The 17,819-nt window shown below is 48.4% G+C and overlaps 2 protein-coding genes across 2 annotated transcripts; one reads left to right on the top strand and one right to left on the bottom strand.

Moving 5' to 3' along the window:
* The first annotated feature begins 568 nt into the window (after positions 1-568).
* LOC125946279 (uncharacterized) lies at positions 569-2,277 on the top strand. The gene has a single exon (XM_049668977.1). It carries the CDS (start codon positions 1,090-1,092, stop codon positions 2,275-2,277), a length of 1,188 nt encoding a protein of 395 aa, XP_049524934.1. The 5' UTR covers positions 569-1,089.
* A 6,082-nt stretch (positions 2,278-8,359) lies between these two features.
* Positions 8,360-17,046, bottom strand: LOC119456600 (cholinesterase 1-like). The gene is made up of 3 exons (XM_037718429.1): positions 17,032-17,046; positions 11,869-12,210; positions 8,360-8,734 (listed from the first exon to the last, which is right to left on the bottom strand). Exons 1-3 carry the CDS (start codon positions 17,044-17,046, stop codon positions 8,360-8,362), a joined length of 732 nt encoding a protein of 243 aa, XP_037574357.1.
* Between the last annotated feature and the right edge of the window lie 773 nt (positions 17,047-17,819).

Below are 17,819 nucleotides of genomic sequence, written 5' to 3' on the forward strand. Positions count from 1 at the left end.
TCCCCTGAACAGAGGGAACTCATGCCGGCATTCAGCAGAAAAATAAATTTTCTTTTATTCATTCTTTCTGCCAGTGGTGTTTTCTGCGCCCCGCTCCGTCGGCCGGACTTTTCCACATCAGGTTTTAGGTGGTAGGTGTACGGGCTCTTTGCAGTGCGAGTAGGTGTGGATACAGTTAGGGGCCAAAGTGGTCGTCAGCGTAAGCATCTAACTGACTTGCCTCGGCCCAACATCTTGCGTAAGTACGACCCTTTTCTAGCACGTCTGGCGTGAGGGCAAAGCCAGACTGTAGCCGGAAAAGAAGCATGCGTCCGGCACGCGGTAAGCCAGGAGGCAGTGGGTGACGGTTCGGAGGTGCAGCGTTTCGCAGCAAACATACTTTGAATTGCTCAAGACGACAGTTGCCGATAATGAGTTGATTTCATTCGTGTATCACAGACATCGTATTTTTCAAGCGAAGCTTGTGCACGCTAGCCTGCGCCGGCGATGTAACGCTAAAAAAAATCACAGCATATCCACAGGGTGAATGATGATGAGTGGGCGAAGCTCCGGAGGGAATCATCGGCTCTCCCGCTTAAGGGGACGCTAGCACAAACGCGTTAGAAACGTGCAGTACTCTCTAGTAAGGGGGAGCGGCCACAGCGTCTTACGCAGCCATTTACACATGCCGGAACGTGCACCGCGTTTGCCGACGCCATCACATGACTGCTGAGAGAGTATACCCCCCGTATTCATAAACGCTCCTCGACTTGCTTGGCGCTGAGCCGTGCTCCCTCAAGGGCTGCAGAAGATAGCGCCAACCTTTCCCTTTCCCTCAAGAACCACTTATCATCATCGACTTGAACTTGACTTGCCACCGCTTTGGGCAGCGCGTTCGAAACGCGTTGAAGGTAAGGCTGAGAGGCCACAGCGTCTTACACCAGCTTCTTACACGGGCCGTAACGCGCTAGCACAAACGCGTTAGAAACGCGCTAGAAACGCGGCCTTTCGTTAATGTTGGGTATTTATTGCCATCGCGGTGCGTGTGTCCATGTCCGCTTCGTGGCGTAGTGGCCTTCCGGCCGCGCTAGCGAACGGACGTGTTTTTTCATGAGCTCCGACGGAGCGGCGATAGCGGCCAAGCTCGGCCGCGGTAACAGGTTATCGGCAATGGAAAGCGAATACCAGGTTGTTCTGCCCAGTCTGCCTACAGGTCGGTTCGTTTTAAATACCGTGTTTTTGCACGCGGACGTCAAGGCTCGCCCCTACAGGGTAGAAGACTTCCGCGACGCTCTGGCCCAGTATTCGGTGCTCCCCGAGGTAGTCGCCTTGGGGGCGTACCGTATGAGCCATGTGTGGGCGGTCACCTTTAAGGACGCAGAAGCGGTCAGGAAGTTGGTCAGCATCGGTGAACTGCAAGTTAAAAGCAAGCGCTGTATCGTCATCGACCCGGCCAACAGGGACGTCCGAATGAAGGTACACTGGTTGCTCCACAGTGTGCCTGACGAGGACGTGCGCCTTGCCTTCATGCCTTTCGGTAAAGTCACCGACATTGTCAGGGAGCGTTGGCGGGCCGAGGGATTGACTGACAAAGGGTCTACAACGAGGCTTGTGACTCTGAAGCTGAACGCCGGAGTCAAAATTGACGACTTGCCACACCAGCTAAGTGTGTCCGGTGAGCTCGCCCTCGTCGTTGTACCGGGCAGGGCTCCGCTCTGCCTTCGCTGCCGGGGAACGGGCCATATCCGTCACGAGTGCCGCATCCCGCGATGTGGTGTGTGTCGGCGTTTCGGTCACGAAGACGGCCAGTGTGAGCGAACGTACGCCAGCGTGACGGGGCCTGGGGGCAGCGAGGACACCGCCGATCTGCTCATGGACGAGGCAGACTTGGAAGAGGCGACGCCTCAGGCAAACTCCCGTGAAGCACAGCCGTCTAAACCGTCCTCTTGTCCGGAGGGCGAGCGTAACAAGCAGCAAAACGCCGTAACTTCCAAGGACCAGCACGAGCCCGCCAAAGGTGTTGACTCTGCATCGACTGGACGGGATACGCCACCAGATGTGCAGCTTCCGGTGAGCGTGACTGAATCCGTGGAGGAGTGCATGGATGCTTCGCGCGACGGAGCTAGCTCGATGGCCGGGAAGCGGGCGTATGAGATGACGGTGGACAGTGAGCAACAGCGGGACGACGGTGGAGGCAGCGAGCCGCCGACAAAAACGCCAGGTGTGAGGCGCTCTCCTTATAGACCGCGACCTAACATTCCGGGCGAACCACTGCGGGCGGTGAATCCGCCTCCGTAGGAGATGTTCCTTACGGCGAGTAAATGGGGGGTGGGGTTGGGGTGGGTCAAAAATTGTCAAAAAGTGCAATGTGCATCACTTTTCTTGCGCTGCTCTCCAGACGCGACAGCTTTACGGCCGCTGGCCGGGTTTAGTTTCGCGGTGTCATCCTGTGAGGAAAATATGGCATTAATTTTCATCTATGGTTTGTTCTTCGCAACGGACACCATTCGGAAGGGCAACATAATTTGCAGTCATGGCCCTGTTAACTGAAGCGAGCTTGCGCGTAGCAACCCTGAATGTACGAGGGCTAAGCGCTAGAAGGCGACAGTGCCAATTAAGCCGCTTACTGCTCGAAAACGATTTGGACTTGGTCGCAGTTCAGGAGACTAAAATAGAGAAACCGGAAGTAGCCGACCGAATGGTGTCCGTTTTTCGTCCTCATTTCAATGTACATTTTTGTCATGCTGTTGGCAGTTCTGGTGGTTGTGCCGTTTTCATACGTAACGACTTTTGTAGTTGCATACAAATGGTTGAGTCATGCCAATCTGGCCGCCTTTTAGTGGTGGATTTTAGTCTTTCGGGTGTGAGTTACCGCGTTGTGTGCGCTTATGCGCCAAATGTTGAAAGAGATCGCACATTTTTTTTTGAGAGGTTTCAAACGTACCTAAACTGTGATAAAGTGCTATTACTCCTAGGCGACTTCAACTGTGTTTGTGCAGCTGAAGATCGATCCAAAAAGAGCCGTATCCATGATAAGAGCGCCGAGTTGTTATCGGAGATAGTACATGATCACGGTTTAGATGACGTGGGCAACGTTTTTTCCAATGGTACTCGCCCGATTTATACCCACTTTCAGCGAGATAGCCATGCAAGGTTGGATAGAATCTATGTCTCAGCTGAACTAGTTGCGTTGTGCACCACGTACGATGTGAAACCGATTTCTTTTAGCGACCATTGTTTGGTTATTGCCGGGTTTGGCAGAGGGCAGGCGAAAACACGTTTGAATTGGAACCTCTGGAAATTTAATGTGAAGCTCCTGGAGGACGAAAAGTTCGTTATAGTAGTGACGGATGAACTGGACAAGCTACGCGCTGCGCAGTCAACAAATCTAGCGGCCGAATGGGAGGAATTTAAGCAAAGAGTTAAAATAGCTGCCATCGAAAGAGGTAGTGCCCTCAAGTATAAGCGGAACCAAAGTGAACGAGAGCTTCGCGAGCAGCTTGAATATTTTACTTGCATGGAAAACACACAGCCTGGTGTTTTTAAGAAGGAAATGAGAGACGTGAAGAGCCAACTGGAGCAAATTGACGCTGAGAAGTATAAGGCCGCGATAATACGGACAAGAGCAGAAAAATTGTGGGTAGGTGAAAGACCAACGAAGCGGGCGTTGTCTGATGAAAAGAGATATGCGTGCCAGAAAGAAATCAGTCAAATAGCTAGTGGCAACGATATGACGTCGGATAGGAAGGTGATCATGCGCGTGATAGCTGATCATTTTACTGTGCTGCTTGGACAACAAAGGAACATTATGGAAGGGTTCCGGGAGAGATTTTTACTGTTTATGCCGAAGCTGGACGATGACGTTAAAGCACGTTTGGAAGAGCAGATTACTCTACGGGAAGTCGAGGATGCAATCGGCGACTTGACGCCGGGAAAAGCGCCCGGGCCCGATGGCCTTGGGGCCGCCTTCTACAAAGCCTTTAAAGGTAGGGTCGCTCCCTTGTTGCTTAATGTTTTCGCTGAAGCTTATGACAGCAAGCGAGTTCCGCTGTCTTTCAGAAGATCACACGTTGTGCTGATACCCAAAAGTGATGACCCGGAAAAACGTCTCTCTGTGGGTTCTTATCGTCCGATCAGCCTCACTAACGTTGACTATAAAATATTTATGAAGGTATTAGCCAGAAGACTCCAGGGGGTTATTACAAAACTGGTAGGGCCACATCAGACTTGTGGTATTAAAGGCCGCAGCATAGCGACAAACATACACGTAGCACGAAGTGTGCTTGAATGTTGTGATGTTTTAGGCGAACGCGTGGCAATGATGCAGCTCGACCTGGCAAAAGCTTTTGACCGTGTCTCGCACGAGGTTTTATTCGGCATTCTAGAACACTCAAATGTTGGCCATGTAATACTAGAAGGCGTAAGAATGGCGTACACGGACTGCACCACGCGTATTATAGTCAACGGTGACCTTACGGAGAGCGTGAACGTTCGCTCCTCAGTGAGGCAAGGATGCCCTTTGTCACCTTTGCTGTTCGCACTTTATCTCGAACCGCTATGTTTGGCTATTGACCACAGTGAAGCTATTACGGGCTTCAGGCTGCAGACAGCACACGTCAAGATTTTGGCTTACGCAGATGATGTTGCCGTATTCTGCTCGGACAGTGAGAGCATCAAACAAGCCACTAACATCGTTTGTGATTTTTGTGACTGCACCGGTGCCCAAATAAACTGGGATAAGAGTTACGGGTTTTGGCATGGCGACTGGAATGTCACGCCAGATCACTTCTCTCGCTTACGTTGGTCGACAACTCTAACGCGTTACCTAGGCGTGCCACTTGAATCTTATCGTGAGCCAGAAGCGTACTGGTCTGACCAGGCGCAATGCGCGAAAGAAAAGTCTACTGCGTGGCAAGGCAGACAATTGTCTATTTTTTCACGGGCTACTGTCTGCAACATTTTTCTCATTTCGAAAATCTGGTATGTGATGAATGTGTTATGTGCATCCCGAATTAGCATACAAAAACTCCACCGTGTTTTTGCTGTTTTTATTTGGGCATCCACCTGGGAGCGGACTAGCCGAACGAATTTGTTTCGCCCTGTTAAGAAAGGAGGGCTTGGTCTTGTTCATTTGTTTTTGAGACAGGTTGTGTCACGATTTGTGTATTTACGGGATCAAAATCACCAGTTCCTCCGTACTGTCATGCAAATGAGGCTGCGGCGACTACTCCCAGAACTTATAGTGTCGTCGCGTGAAATGATTAACGGTTCTGTAACCGGGTACCTACGCGAAGTGGTTCTCTCGTTCAGGTTGCTGAACGCACGATTTTCTTTAGAGTATTTATTTAATGTTAGGAAGGAAAAACTATATAAGGACCTAGTGGAAAACATGCTCCCAGAGCCCTTGTACCGTATCCCACATAGCGGAGGCCCAGGACAGGATGTGCTCAAACGAGTAAAGAAAATGCCTATACAACCATCAGTGAAAACCTTCTTCTTTCAGTTGCACACGAACACACTCGCTGTTAAAACCTGGCTTAAAGATAAAGGCATCTTTGTACCCTGGACTACTGACTGCTCCTTATGCAAGAAACCAGAAACGATCGAGCACGCATTTCTAGATTGTTGGGACCCAATCTTTCACTGGGATGTGCTTCAGCGCACATTAAAGAAACAATTACCCCTTGACCCATATGGCATTCGTTTCTTGCCGGTAGACGTATCCGAGGATATTCCGTACGATTTGATCATGGTCCTGGGACTCCACGCCTTGTGGAAAACGAGAATGGAATATCGGCATGCTGATGAAAATGTACGCCCTGTTCGCGAACATTTTATCGAAAGTGTTGTGCGTGTGCGAGATGTGTATCGTGCTCTAGCCGATCCACCAGACTGGATCCCTGTATTTGATGTGTTGGCTTGTATGAAAAGATTTTAATGCCGCGGTAGCCAAAGTCTGGCTGCCCCGTTTTGTTCCCTGTAACGTGTTATTTCGGCAATAAAGAAAAAAAAAAAAAGAAAAAAAAAAAAAAAAAAAAGCTTCGTGGCGTAGTGGGCTAACGCCGCGCGCTCGGAAGCGAGGGGTCCCTGGTTCGATTCCGCGCTACGGACACAACTTCGGATTTTTTTTTTCTCATTTTTCTCAGACTGGTTACACACTACTGGTTACACACTACTACTACGACGACGGGGACGGAACGGGTGCCGCTATAAGGAGCTTCGCCCCTAAAAAAAAAAGAAAAAAAAAAGAAAAAAAAAAAAAAAAACCAGCTGCTCTCACAGCTGCACAGGCACGTGGCAGGTGCTCGGCACGCGCTCATGCCACTGCTCCCGCGTTCGTCGTCGTCGTCTGCTTCCACAGCTGGCGGCATTGCCGGAGTCATTCCAGCGTAGAATTTCGCTTCTCTTCTGACATCGTAATGGGGAGGCCGCGTTTACGGGGGTATGAGCTATTTCTTAAGGGGGTATGAGCCATTCATTGTCTTACGTAACGGACACATTTCATTCTTAAGATATTACACGGAAATCCATCCAGAATGAACGCGCTCGGGAAAGGGCTCGTCGTCGACGTGCCGATTCTAGCTTGAGGGCTTCCGAAGCCCAGGCGAAACGTCAGCGAAGAGCCGCGGACTCCGAGTTGGGGGAGCACGATGTTGAGGCCAAACGTGAGCGTCGTGTTGCCTTCCAGGAAGCCGACAACGGTGGTGCACGCCTCGGGAACACTAGCGCCAACTTCCCCGGTGCGACGGCCAGATTTCAACGCGAGTTTCTCAACCGGAACTTCGGAGCCAGCTGCAGTGCGTGTGACCGGTTGTGGTTTGAGCACAACGTGGTACTCGTCAGTGCAATTCGTTCAGAGGAACACCGATGAAACACACGACAGGCTTCGCTTACCCCCATTTCCTCGACAGGGCAGCGACTACTGATCTTTATCTATTTAACGGTTGGAACAAGTAAGCTGAAACACCGTGTTATTATAATTGTCGGAATTGGTTGAATTGTTGAAAAGTAAAGAAAGCGAGCTTTTCGACAACTTGAGATCTTAGGCGGTGACTTTTGTAAGAAAATAACATTGCTGTCATGTCAATAAATCAATAATAATCAGAAGGGAAGAACTTAATTATATGATTAGGCAAAGTTAATACATAAATACTTGGACCGATAGTCGAAATGGCTACTTACCGGTCCAACACAAAAATAATTAGCAATCTTTTACTGCTAATAAGTACATATAATTTCTGTACATAAGTACTAATTAGTAACCAGCTGCATTTTTACATGAACCACCACATAATAGTCCACAACAATAACAAAGCCCAAACACACACACACACACACACAAAAAAAAAAAAAAAAAAAAAAACGAACTAAGGGTATAGTACACAAAATGAAAACTACACGAGGAAAAGGTCAAGAGAGTACTCGGTTAGAGAGGAAGTATAGCGCTTACATATTACGTCGAAATTTGTTGCAAGTTTTATTTCAAAGGTAGCATTCCACATCTTAGCACCGGAAAATTCCGGCCTTTCACCGTACACATTGAAGCACTAAGGGCGATTAATATTGCCGCTGCTTGCGTGTCGGAGGTGTTAGCCGCCTTTCATGGTCTTTACATGGAATACACCAAGCAAGAATTTTTTTATCATGAGACGCCTTTATGTTATGAATAATGACAGACACGCGTCCGCATCCTTCGTGTATCCCGTCAGAAAGCGCCTTCTGATTTGGAACTAGAAAACAACTGATCTGTTTCTTTTCTGCTCTTCCACCTGTCATGATGAGGCTCTGCGCATTTATTGCAATAATGTGCAATATATAGGCGAACTTTCAAGGCCTAATAAAACAGTTTGTAGTGACACTCATCTTGTCTGCACTTCTTAATGTATGTGTGTTAATTTGTGCCCCTCTTCTAATAACCCAAAGAAAGAGAGAGCAACTGATCTCTTACGAAAAACTGTGCGCTCTCAGCTGCATACAGCGAAACATTCGACTACCACGTTGGCGGCAGTGCTGCCTACAGACCGAAATGTTTCCTAACAGCCTACAAAAGGCTTTCCGGTGGACTTTCTAGGCAGACAACGCATCGTAGGAGGATGCGTTGCAATTTGACAGGCGACATATATGCTGTCCCATCAACCTGCATCGAACGAGTTTAAAGCAGCTTCTATCACATTCCGGCTCCTTCCAAAAAGTCTAAGCAACTGCCACCTTTCAGGCACTTCGCAACTCGCACCGCGGACGCCATTTGTCGAAGCACCAGTATCTCGCTTTAAGTGGCGAAAGCATGCGCTTCAAAACCGGTCCCTCTGTCGGACGACGTGTCGGAAAGACGATTGGTTGAGCTAGTTGACAAGTTGAAAGACTGCAGAAAGGACCCGGACTACCCCTTAACAGATGCTGGGGGGTCTTGTTGCACACCTTGCCGTTTGTACCAGTCATATAGGACTGATCGCACGGTATCCGCGCACACCTGTTTCAAACTGCATACCTGTGCGAGTGGCAGGATGCGCTCCATGAAGAGCGCCTTGTCATCGGCTGCGTTCGCTCCAGCTACTATGGTGCGCGGCGTGGCGACGGGTGCTGCCAGCAGCAACTCAACATTGATGTACGGCGTGAATGGCAGAGGGCAGTGGGGCGATGCTTGCGCGCCCTGCAACAGCTTGTCGACGGGCGCGGCGCGGAAGCATGACACCCACGCTGACTGGTCCGTGTCGTCGCAGTGCAAGGCCAACGCCAGGTTGAGGTACGGCACCGCCTGCGTGCGCATTGCCCTTGTCCAGAAATGTCTGTGCGGTATTTCGTGCACCTGGCGGCGATGCCTCGATAAGAGTGTGGTGTGTAGTGCCGACACTGATTGATTCACTTCCTGGTTTGTGTGCGCGACGCTGATGAAAAGAACAGGCGATATAAAATTGATGTCGAACGAGACCTCGAAAGCAATGACAGCCCTGTCGCTTCAACAGTGCATGAGCCACTTTAATGATCTTAGCTGCTAAAAGCATGGAAAATATGTAAAGCGCAATCCTCACTTACTTAAATCTTATGTGTTTTATTTTGCTATTGCTGCAGCCTCAAGTCTGTTATTTGCATCCTTTTTGTGTAATTCAGGCACTCATGCCGTTTTCTCAAAACTACTGTGATAACTTCGAGTAGGCTTAGCTTCGCCTATAAGAGTGGAACGCGACAGCGCTATTGGACGCCGTTGACGGCGACACCGACACCGTATTTTCTGCGACATGGGGCTCGATAATAATTTAGAAAGGCTCGGTTTTCAATTAACATTCTCTTCAATGTTGCCTACAACGAAAGTACAGCGAACACCACTAGAATTGGAGGACGCTTAAGCTTCGCCTTTAGGATTGGAACGCGACAGCATTCAAAGATGCCTGGCAGCTTACCAGACTTTTTTCTTGTATATTCAAAAAACAATCTGACGCTATCACGTCTGTAGGTTGTGGTTAAGTCGTGCGTTACAATATTTCTGACGGATTTTACTTTGAGAAATTCACTTTTTGTTCACTAACGTCTTGCACCACGTGAAGGGCCCCGCCCGGTCGGGGTGGTTCGGGATGATGTGGTTCGGCATGATTATTTCCGCCAGACGCCGATGCTTACGCCGACGCCGGATTTTCTGCGACACGGGGGCTAACGCGTTAAAAGGTTTGTGAAGAGTCAATGTCATGCTTTGCCAGAGTTGAACGATTAACTAGTCTGGTTGGATAGCAGCTAGCATACAAGTAAGGAACTGCGTTCAGAAGGACGCAATGGGAGGAGAATTCTTGTTTCAATTGAAAGACTTTATCCAACGTTTATGATAAGCGCCGTAGGCTAGTGCAAGGAATAAGTTTGACCAGCCGGAGTCTTTAAAATGAACATAGCCTCGGTACACGACAGCTTTCAGACACCGCTCACATCGGAATAGGCTGGTGTAGTTGGAAATAAAACCCGGGACCTGGCACTCAGCAATAGAAGGTGATATCCACTACACCATAATTTTGGGTAATTTTTATGTCAAGGCGTCGACCATACACTCAGGGATTCTACATTGTAACTATTCGATAGCTCGTCTTATTAGCTTCTTGTATTGGTTACTGCGCAGTGGGTGAACACTCTTGAGACAAGATGCGGACTACACCACTCGGTGGTCTTAGATTTCAGTGGAGCCAAACACCGCTCTATCGAGTGAATAGACTATTGACTCAATTATATGTTGAGTCAATTGTCCTTAAGGCTGCGAAGGTTAAGCTGTGCGAGGCAATTTAGCCTATGCTTAATTATTGCCACTTTGCTACTGGACTTTGTGTACGATCTAATGAATCTGCCCTTTTTTACTGCACTTTTTCTTGGGAAATGAGCCACATGTCGGTGTGACCATGCAGCATAGGTATCTCCAGCCCCAATAATGTTACGCCAACGGACGCACAAACGAACCAGGAACTTAACAGAATTATTAAAGCTGTGCCAGATTATCACCAGATTACTCGCTGTGACTTGTACGTCTTCTCTACTTCGCCACGCGTGCTTTACTCATCTTTGACCCATAATGGCTATGCTCATAACGGGCGTCCATTTTGGGAATGGTTTTGTATAGAACACGACGCGAAGGACAGTTGTTTCTTGCCGCTACATTGAAGGTGCCGTTTGCTGCCAGTGGATTTCTTTGGTATTTCCTCTAGGCTCGAGAACAAGTTAAGCACGACGCAAAGGGCAATGGAACGAGAAATGTTAGGCGTAACGTTAAGAGATAGGAAGAGAGCGGTGTGGATCAGAGAAAAACGGGGACAGCCGATATTCTAGTCGACATTAAGAGAAAAAAAAATGAAGCTGGGCAAGGCATGTAAGGCGTAGGGCAGATAACCGGTGGACCATGAGAGTTAAAGAATGGTGCCAAAGGAAGAGAAGTGCAGTCGAGGACGGCAGAAAATTAGGGGGGTGGGTAATGAAATTGGGAAATTTACAGACCCAAGTTAGAATCAGCTAGCGCAAGACAGAGGTAATTGGAGATCGTTGGGAGCGGCCTCCGTCCTGCAGTGGATATAAGATGTCGCAGTTTCGGCCGAAAGGCGAATCATGGGTTGCAATAGCAAATTACTAGACAGCTATACGAAGTAAGGATAGTAGTTTTATCGGCCGTATAAACCTGTAAACATTCGCTTGCTAACTAAATTAGCAAGCATGGTGTCACGCACGCACAAGCAACCGTGAATACATCTTACTCAATTGACCGCGGAAACTCGCTTTCAAAACGCTGGAGTGAGGAAGCGCGGCTGCAGCAGGGAGCGCATTGACCTTCGTGTATACCTCTCGCTTCAACGCGAACTATACGCGAAAACACAGCGCACGGTGTCCTCTGACCCCATCGCAGATGACTTTCAGAGTAGAGCCCACGCGGCCGCGCCATATGCAGCAGCCGCCGAAAAAAAAAAACGCCCCCCTCCCCCTCCCTCCCCACGGTGCTTTGCGCACGACGGAAGACGGCACGCTTCCTCCCCGCTTTCCTCCCTTGTACGCGCGAGATTGACCCGCCATCGTCGGTACACCCTCGCACGTTTACAGTAGCAGCACGGCATATGGAGCGCGGCGACGATGTTATTGCCCTGAACTGTATACCGAACATCATGGCGATGGCGACATCGACGACGACGGCATAAGTGCGCATGAAGCGTCCATATAGTTGCCATCGCAATAAAGTAGCCTGGCGATGATAATGATAATGATTAGTTAGTTTATCTTATAAACAAAAAGTGAGCATTTTAGATACTCCTGTAATTTCCGGCTTATGAAAGCACGTCTAGCTAGCGCGCACGGAACTTCAGTGTGAATTGACAATTCATCATCATCATCGCCATCAGAGGTATCGTATACGCAACGACAAATGGTCCAATTCACCGGATCGAATGGCAGAAAGGATCCGTAGACGATGCCATCGTAGAACGCTCGGCGCACCACGTTGTTGTTCATGTTGCGCGCAGCCGCGGAGAGCAGGTAGCTGCCCGTCCCGCGGCCGACCAGCACAAGCTGATTCGGGTCAGCACCGAAGGCTTTAGCGTGGTCGTGCGCCCACTGCACTGCACTCATGACGTCAGCAACGGCCACGTCCTTGTCCACGCCGGCCACGGACGACGGGTGCAGAAAGCCAAGTACGCCTTGCCGGTGGTTGGGCGCCACCACGACCACGTCTCCTGCACGAAGCGCCGACTGGTCGCGGTTTGTGAGGAATCGACGAGCGGACTATTTTGTGATACGGCAAGACTGACGTGCACACTTTTTTGAAAAGTCATACTAGAAATCAAAGAAATTGATCAAACATAAAATTCTATAGCTATCTAGCTATCCGACAAGCATGGACCATGTTGATGGGTCTCAGAAACCAGACACTTTCTTTTTAAAATTTTTTTCCCTTTTGATGCCACTTGGAGTAGGCAAATATAAAAGCAGCATAAACGCAACTTGAGGCTCCTTTAATCCCTAAGTTACAGTAGCAGCAAGGTACGCGTACAGAATTATTATAATCTAGAAAATATGCAGTTGACAGAAAACGTGCGCACACTAAAAAAAGTCACACTTACGCCCGCACGGCGAAGCATCGATTGCGATGGCAAATTAGTAGACAGCTATACGAAATAAGGATAGTAGCTTTATCCACCGTGTAAAGTTGTAGATATTCGCTTACTAACTAAATAAACAAGCACGGTGTCACGCACGCACAGGTAACTAAATATAAATAAATAAACATGAACACATCTCACTCGATGACCGCGAGAGCTCGTCAAAACGCTGGAGTGATAAAGCGCACCACCGGCAGCGAGCAAATTGACCTTCGCGCTGGCTCTCGCTTCAACGTGAACTAAACGTCGAAAGCGCAGCGCATACCAAGCTACCGGCACTCGGCGGATGCACTTTGGCCCATCGCAGATCGCTTTCAAGATAGCTCCGTAAGCAGCAGCTCCGTGAGCAGCAGCTACGTAAGCACTAAGCAGAACCCCCCCACTTCTCGGCTCCGTCGCCTCTTCCCCGTTCCTCGCGCGTGAACGAAGAGCGTGCGCTTCCGGCCGCCTTCTTCTGTCGCGTGCGCAAGATTAAGCTGCGGTTGCCGGCTCACTCTCGCAAGCTTTCACTCGCAAACACAATGCACGTCGCGCGGTGACGATTTTATCGCCGTTGACCTTTATATGGAACATCACCACGACGGCGACGGTGACGGCGAAAATGCGCTTGGAGTGTCCATATAATTGCTATCGCAATAAAATGTAATAGTAGCGCGTAAAATATTATTACAGGACCGTGGAGGCTTGGGCTAGTCGGTACATACTCGATAGGGGAACAGCGCAAAAAAAAAAAGACAAGACAAGAAGGGACGCACACACCAGCGCTAGTGTGTGTCTCCCTTCTTGTCGTGTTTTTTTTTGTTTTTATTGCGATAGCAATTATATGGACACTTAAACCGCATTTCTGCCGTCGGCGTCGCCGTCGCCGTCGTCGTCGCCGTGAGGTTCCCTATAGATAAAATCTTCGCCGCGTGCCGTATGCCCGAGCGGAAGCGTGCGGGGACGCGCGCTATCACGGAGAGCGAACGCACTCAATCTCCCACGCGCAAGCAAGGAAGCGGGAAGCCAGCGCCGGAGGGAGCGGGGGGGGGGGGGGGGGGGGCGCACTTCCACTCTGCCAACAACCGCGCTCGTCGCTCGCTCGCACCGTCTCTTATCTTCACGCGGCTCTGACCTTTATGCGCCGTGCATTCGCCGCTCAGTTTCCGTTGAAGCGATAGACCGCACGTACCTTCGCCGCTGCGGCGTATCCGCTTGCTGCCAGAGTTTTGACGGTCGTTGTCTGCAGTCATTCAGTGTGATCTATTCATATTTGTGCGCGCTCACACCACGCTTGTTCATTCAGTTAGTAATAGTCGGGCCACATTTTCCAACGCACGCTACACATGCAATGCTGCCCGGATCGGCAGTGCAGCGCTACAGGTGTGTCCCTTCGCACGCGCTGCCCATGGGAAGCGCTTCTCATCAACACCACCGTTTCACACGCACCTTCTCGTGGTCATCGAGTCTCTCTTCATGTCGGTCTACTTACGCCGCAGCACACCTGCTTACTTAATCAGCTCATGTTTACTACAATTCATATTGCTACCAAAGCCGCTCACCTTACTTCGCATGAGATTGCTGTGTTGCTATCGCATTCATTGCTTCGCCGTTAGGGCGAAACTGTGACATTTTTTTTGTTTGCGCTGTTCCCCTATCGAGTATTATTACAGGGTCGTTGAAGATGTATGAGATGCGTTTCTGTGAAGTGTTGAATTGCAATTACGCATGCAGTTTAAGAGTTAAGAAGCCCAGATAAATAATTTCGTCTTATTCAGTCACTACACTTTGTTCTATAGAACGATCGAGGCACACTACATAAATGCGGATTTTCGGATACTGTATGAGGGTGAATTTACCTCAGATTGGCAATATATTGGTATGCATTTATCATCCTACACTGCAGTATCTTGCTAGTAGACGAATACAGTTACGTAAAGCTTGCATCACGGTAGGTTATAACGCGCAAACATATCAATGTCATGGTTTTATGAGGTGTTTACTATCATGAGCATTAGCTTTATTTTGCAATAAGACCAGCTTTTAACAGCGAAGCTGTTTAAGCCAGCCGTAATTTGTGGTGCGTATCAAGAAATTACGAAGAAATAAAATAAAATAAACTTTCGTACCGAGGCGGGATTCAAACCCGCGTAGCCCCGGTGCGAAAGCGAGCGTCGTAGCCACTAGGCTATACTGTCTTTTTTTTTCTTTATTGCCGAAATAACACGTTACAGGGAACAAAACGTGGCAGCCAGACTTTGGCTACCGCGGCATTAAAATCTTTTCATACAAGCCAACACATCAAATACAGGGATCCAGTCTGGTGGATCGGCTAGAGCACGATACACATCTCGCACACGCACAACACTTTCGATAAAATGTTCGCGAACAGGGCGTACATTTTCATCAGCATGCCGATATTCCATTCCCGTTTTCCACAAGGCGTGGAGTCCCAGGACCATGATCAAATCGTACGGAATATCCTCGGATACGTCTACCGGCAAGAAACGAATGCCATATGGGTCAAGGGGTAATTGTTTCTTTAATGTGCGCTGAAGCACATCCCAGTGAAAGATTGGGTCCCAACAATCTAGAAATGCGTGCTCGATCGTTTCTGGTTGCTTGCATAAGGAGCAGTCAGTAGTCCAGGGTACAAAGATGCCTTTATCTTTAAGCCAGGTTTTAACAGCTAGTGTGTTCGTGTGCAACTGAAAGAAGAAGGTTTTAACTGATGGTTGTATAGGCATTTTCTTTACTCGTTTGAGCACATCCTGTCCTGGGCCTCCGCTATGTGGGATACGGTACAAGGGCTCTGGGAGCATGTTTTCCACTAGGTCCTTATATAGTTTTTCCTTCCTAACATTAAATAAATACTCTAAAGAAAATCGTGCGTTCAGCAACCTGAACGAGAGAACCACTTCGCGTAGGTACCCGGTTACAGAACCGTTAATCATTTCACACGACGACACTATAAGTTCCGGGAGTAGTCGCCGCAGCCTCATTTGCATGACAGTACGGAGGAACTGGTGATTTTGATCCCGTAAATACACAAATCGTGAGACAACCTGTCTCAAAAACAAATGAACAAGACCAAGCCCTCCTTTCTTAACAGGGCGAAACAAATTCGTTCGGCTAGTCCGCTCCCAGGTATATTGTCACGCCTGCAGAGTATGCATTTATGCGAACCAAATGATTGCGTTCGAGTGTCGTCGTCTTCGTCGCTGGCGCGTTCGTACGCTCGTGCTCTGCGAGGTGAAGAGGTTTTGCACGCTATGAGAGCGAGAGAGAGAGAGTGTGAGAGAGAGAGAGAGACGCATTAACGGGCGGGTCTCCAGGAACGCGGTGTCGGCATTGGAACGCGGTGGCAGTGTTGCAAGCTGCGCTATGCAACGCGTAGTGACGGTCGTAAGTCCGAGACGCGCGAAAAGAAATTATCATTATCACGAGTGATAAGATGAAAAGTTCGCGCGCACCTCCGGAAAATGCAGGGCTACGATCCCCCAGCTTCGCTGTTTCAAGCGTTGCGTGGTCGAGTGCAAGGTTAAGCGTATTTTCAACTCTGAATTACTCTGAGCTATACATCATACCGCCTTGAACTTGCCGAGGCATTTTTTTGTACAACATTGAACCTACCTTACTATATATCGTGGCAACCTATCGAGGTGAGAAACAAACGACAGCTGAACAGCTGTAGATTATTAGACATGTCCTTCACATTCTTAAGGAGAAGCACGTGACTAAAGGCTAAAGGGTGACAACGGCCAAAAAGAAAACGTTTTACTCCCAGGGCACGTTACCCAGAGTAGCACCATTGATCGTGGCTTCCCAACACTTCACATTGGTAAGTGCCATTGGCGATTTGAAGGAACTATGATGTTATATAGAGGTAAGTTGATCTTTGTTTACAGCTGTCAAATTCCCATACTGCTTGAATGCGAAAACTCACTCGAGCTGTGCTTTGAGTACACGTAAGAGAACCCTTGGTGGTCGAAATGTTTCCCCGAGCCGCCAAATATATACGTCGGCTTGTAGAGTGTGCACGTTGCTTTGGGACGTTAATGAGCAGCAGTAAATGAGTTAATAGCTTCGAACTATTCTTTCAACACTATGGTTCAGATTATTTGGTGAGAAAAAAAGTTGGTCATTAGCTGAGGAAAGCAAAGCGAAACTTTGAATTCTCGATAACGTACTAAAACTGTAGCGATATTACGTCAGCGCGACGTCACTGATTTGAAAGTACATTAGCGCGCTTGCACCGTTTTTCTGCAAAGAAAGGTCTCTAAACTCCATAAAGGGAGTGCTTCGTTTACTCAGAATACATTGTAGTCGCCGTTTATTGCTAGGTATGGAACTATAGCTTGGAGTAGACGCAGTCCAAATTGATGAGGTCGCGTGTAGTTGGTGCCCGCAACTTGAATGTGCCGTCATCGTCTGTCTTGCGTTACTGGGTATTTATCAAACTTACCAAGGCTGTACACATGGTATGACTGAAAGTTTTGACAGGACTGATATTTCAAGTGGAAGTTACTAAAGCAGCCTCTCTTTAAGCCACCTAAGTTTGTTTTTGAGGCGAAAGCCTTAGATCGCCTTGCTTCAAGGTCGCGTTGTGAGGTACAGAAAATATCACGTGAGCCAAGGAAGGTCAGAAGCGAGCCAAAGCTTGTCCAGCCGTGTATAAGACATGATTAACGATTCGCAAAGGTAATTAATGATTGATTAGCGATTGAATTAAGGTGAATTAAGGTGGACTAGGGTTGACTAAGGTGGATCAAGGTGCATTAGGCAGGATTAAGGTGGATTACGGTACATGAAGTTGGATGAAAGTTGAATAAGGTCAATTAAGATGGACGAGGAGGATTAAGGTGGATCAGGGTTGATTAAGGTAAATTAGGGTAGAAAAAAGTGGAGGCCGTGGACCACGTCAAGCTTTGCTGGCCTTTTGTCCATGGTACTCAACATCGGTTGTATGTGGGAATAAAATTTGATTTGCTTTAATTTGTAAAGGAAGCGCAGTCAAGGACGTCAGAAAACTAGGTGGGATGATGAAGTTAAGAAATTTTCAGGCGCAAGTTTGAATTAGCTAGCGCGAGACGGGTTATTAGAATTTGCAGGAAGACCCCTACGTCCTGCAGTGTACATAAAAATAGGCTGATGATGATGAAGAAGGTGAATTAAGGTGGATTAGGGTGGATTTAGGTCAATTAAGGTGGATTAAAGTGGATAGGAGATAGGCTAGGTTAGGTGGATTAAGCA

This window comes from Dermacentor silvarum, chromosome 6, assembly GCF_013339745.2.
Source record: "Dermacentor silvarum isolate Dsil-2018 chromosome 6, BIME_Dsil_1.4, whole genome shotgun sequence".
Taxonomy (NCBI): Eukaryota; Metazoa; Arthropoda; class Arachnida; order Ixodida; family Ixodidae; genus Dermacentor; species Dermacentor silvarum.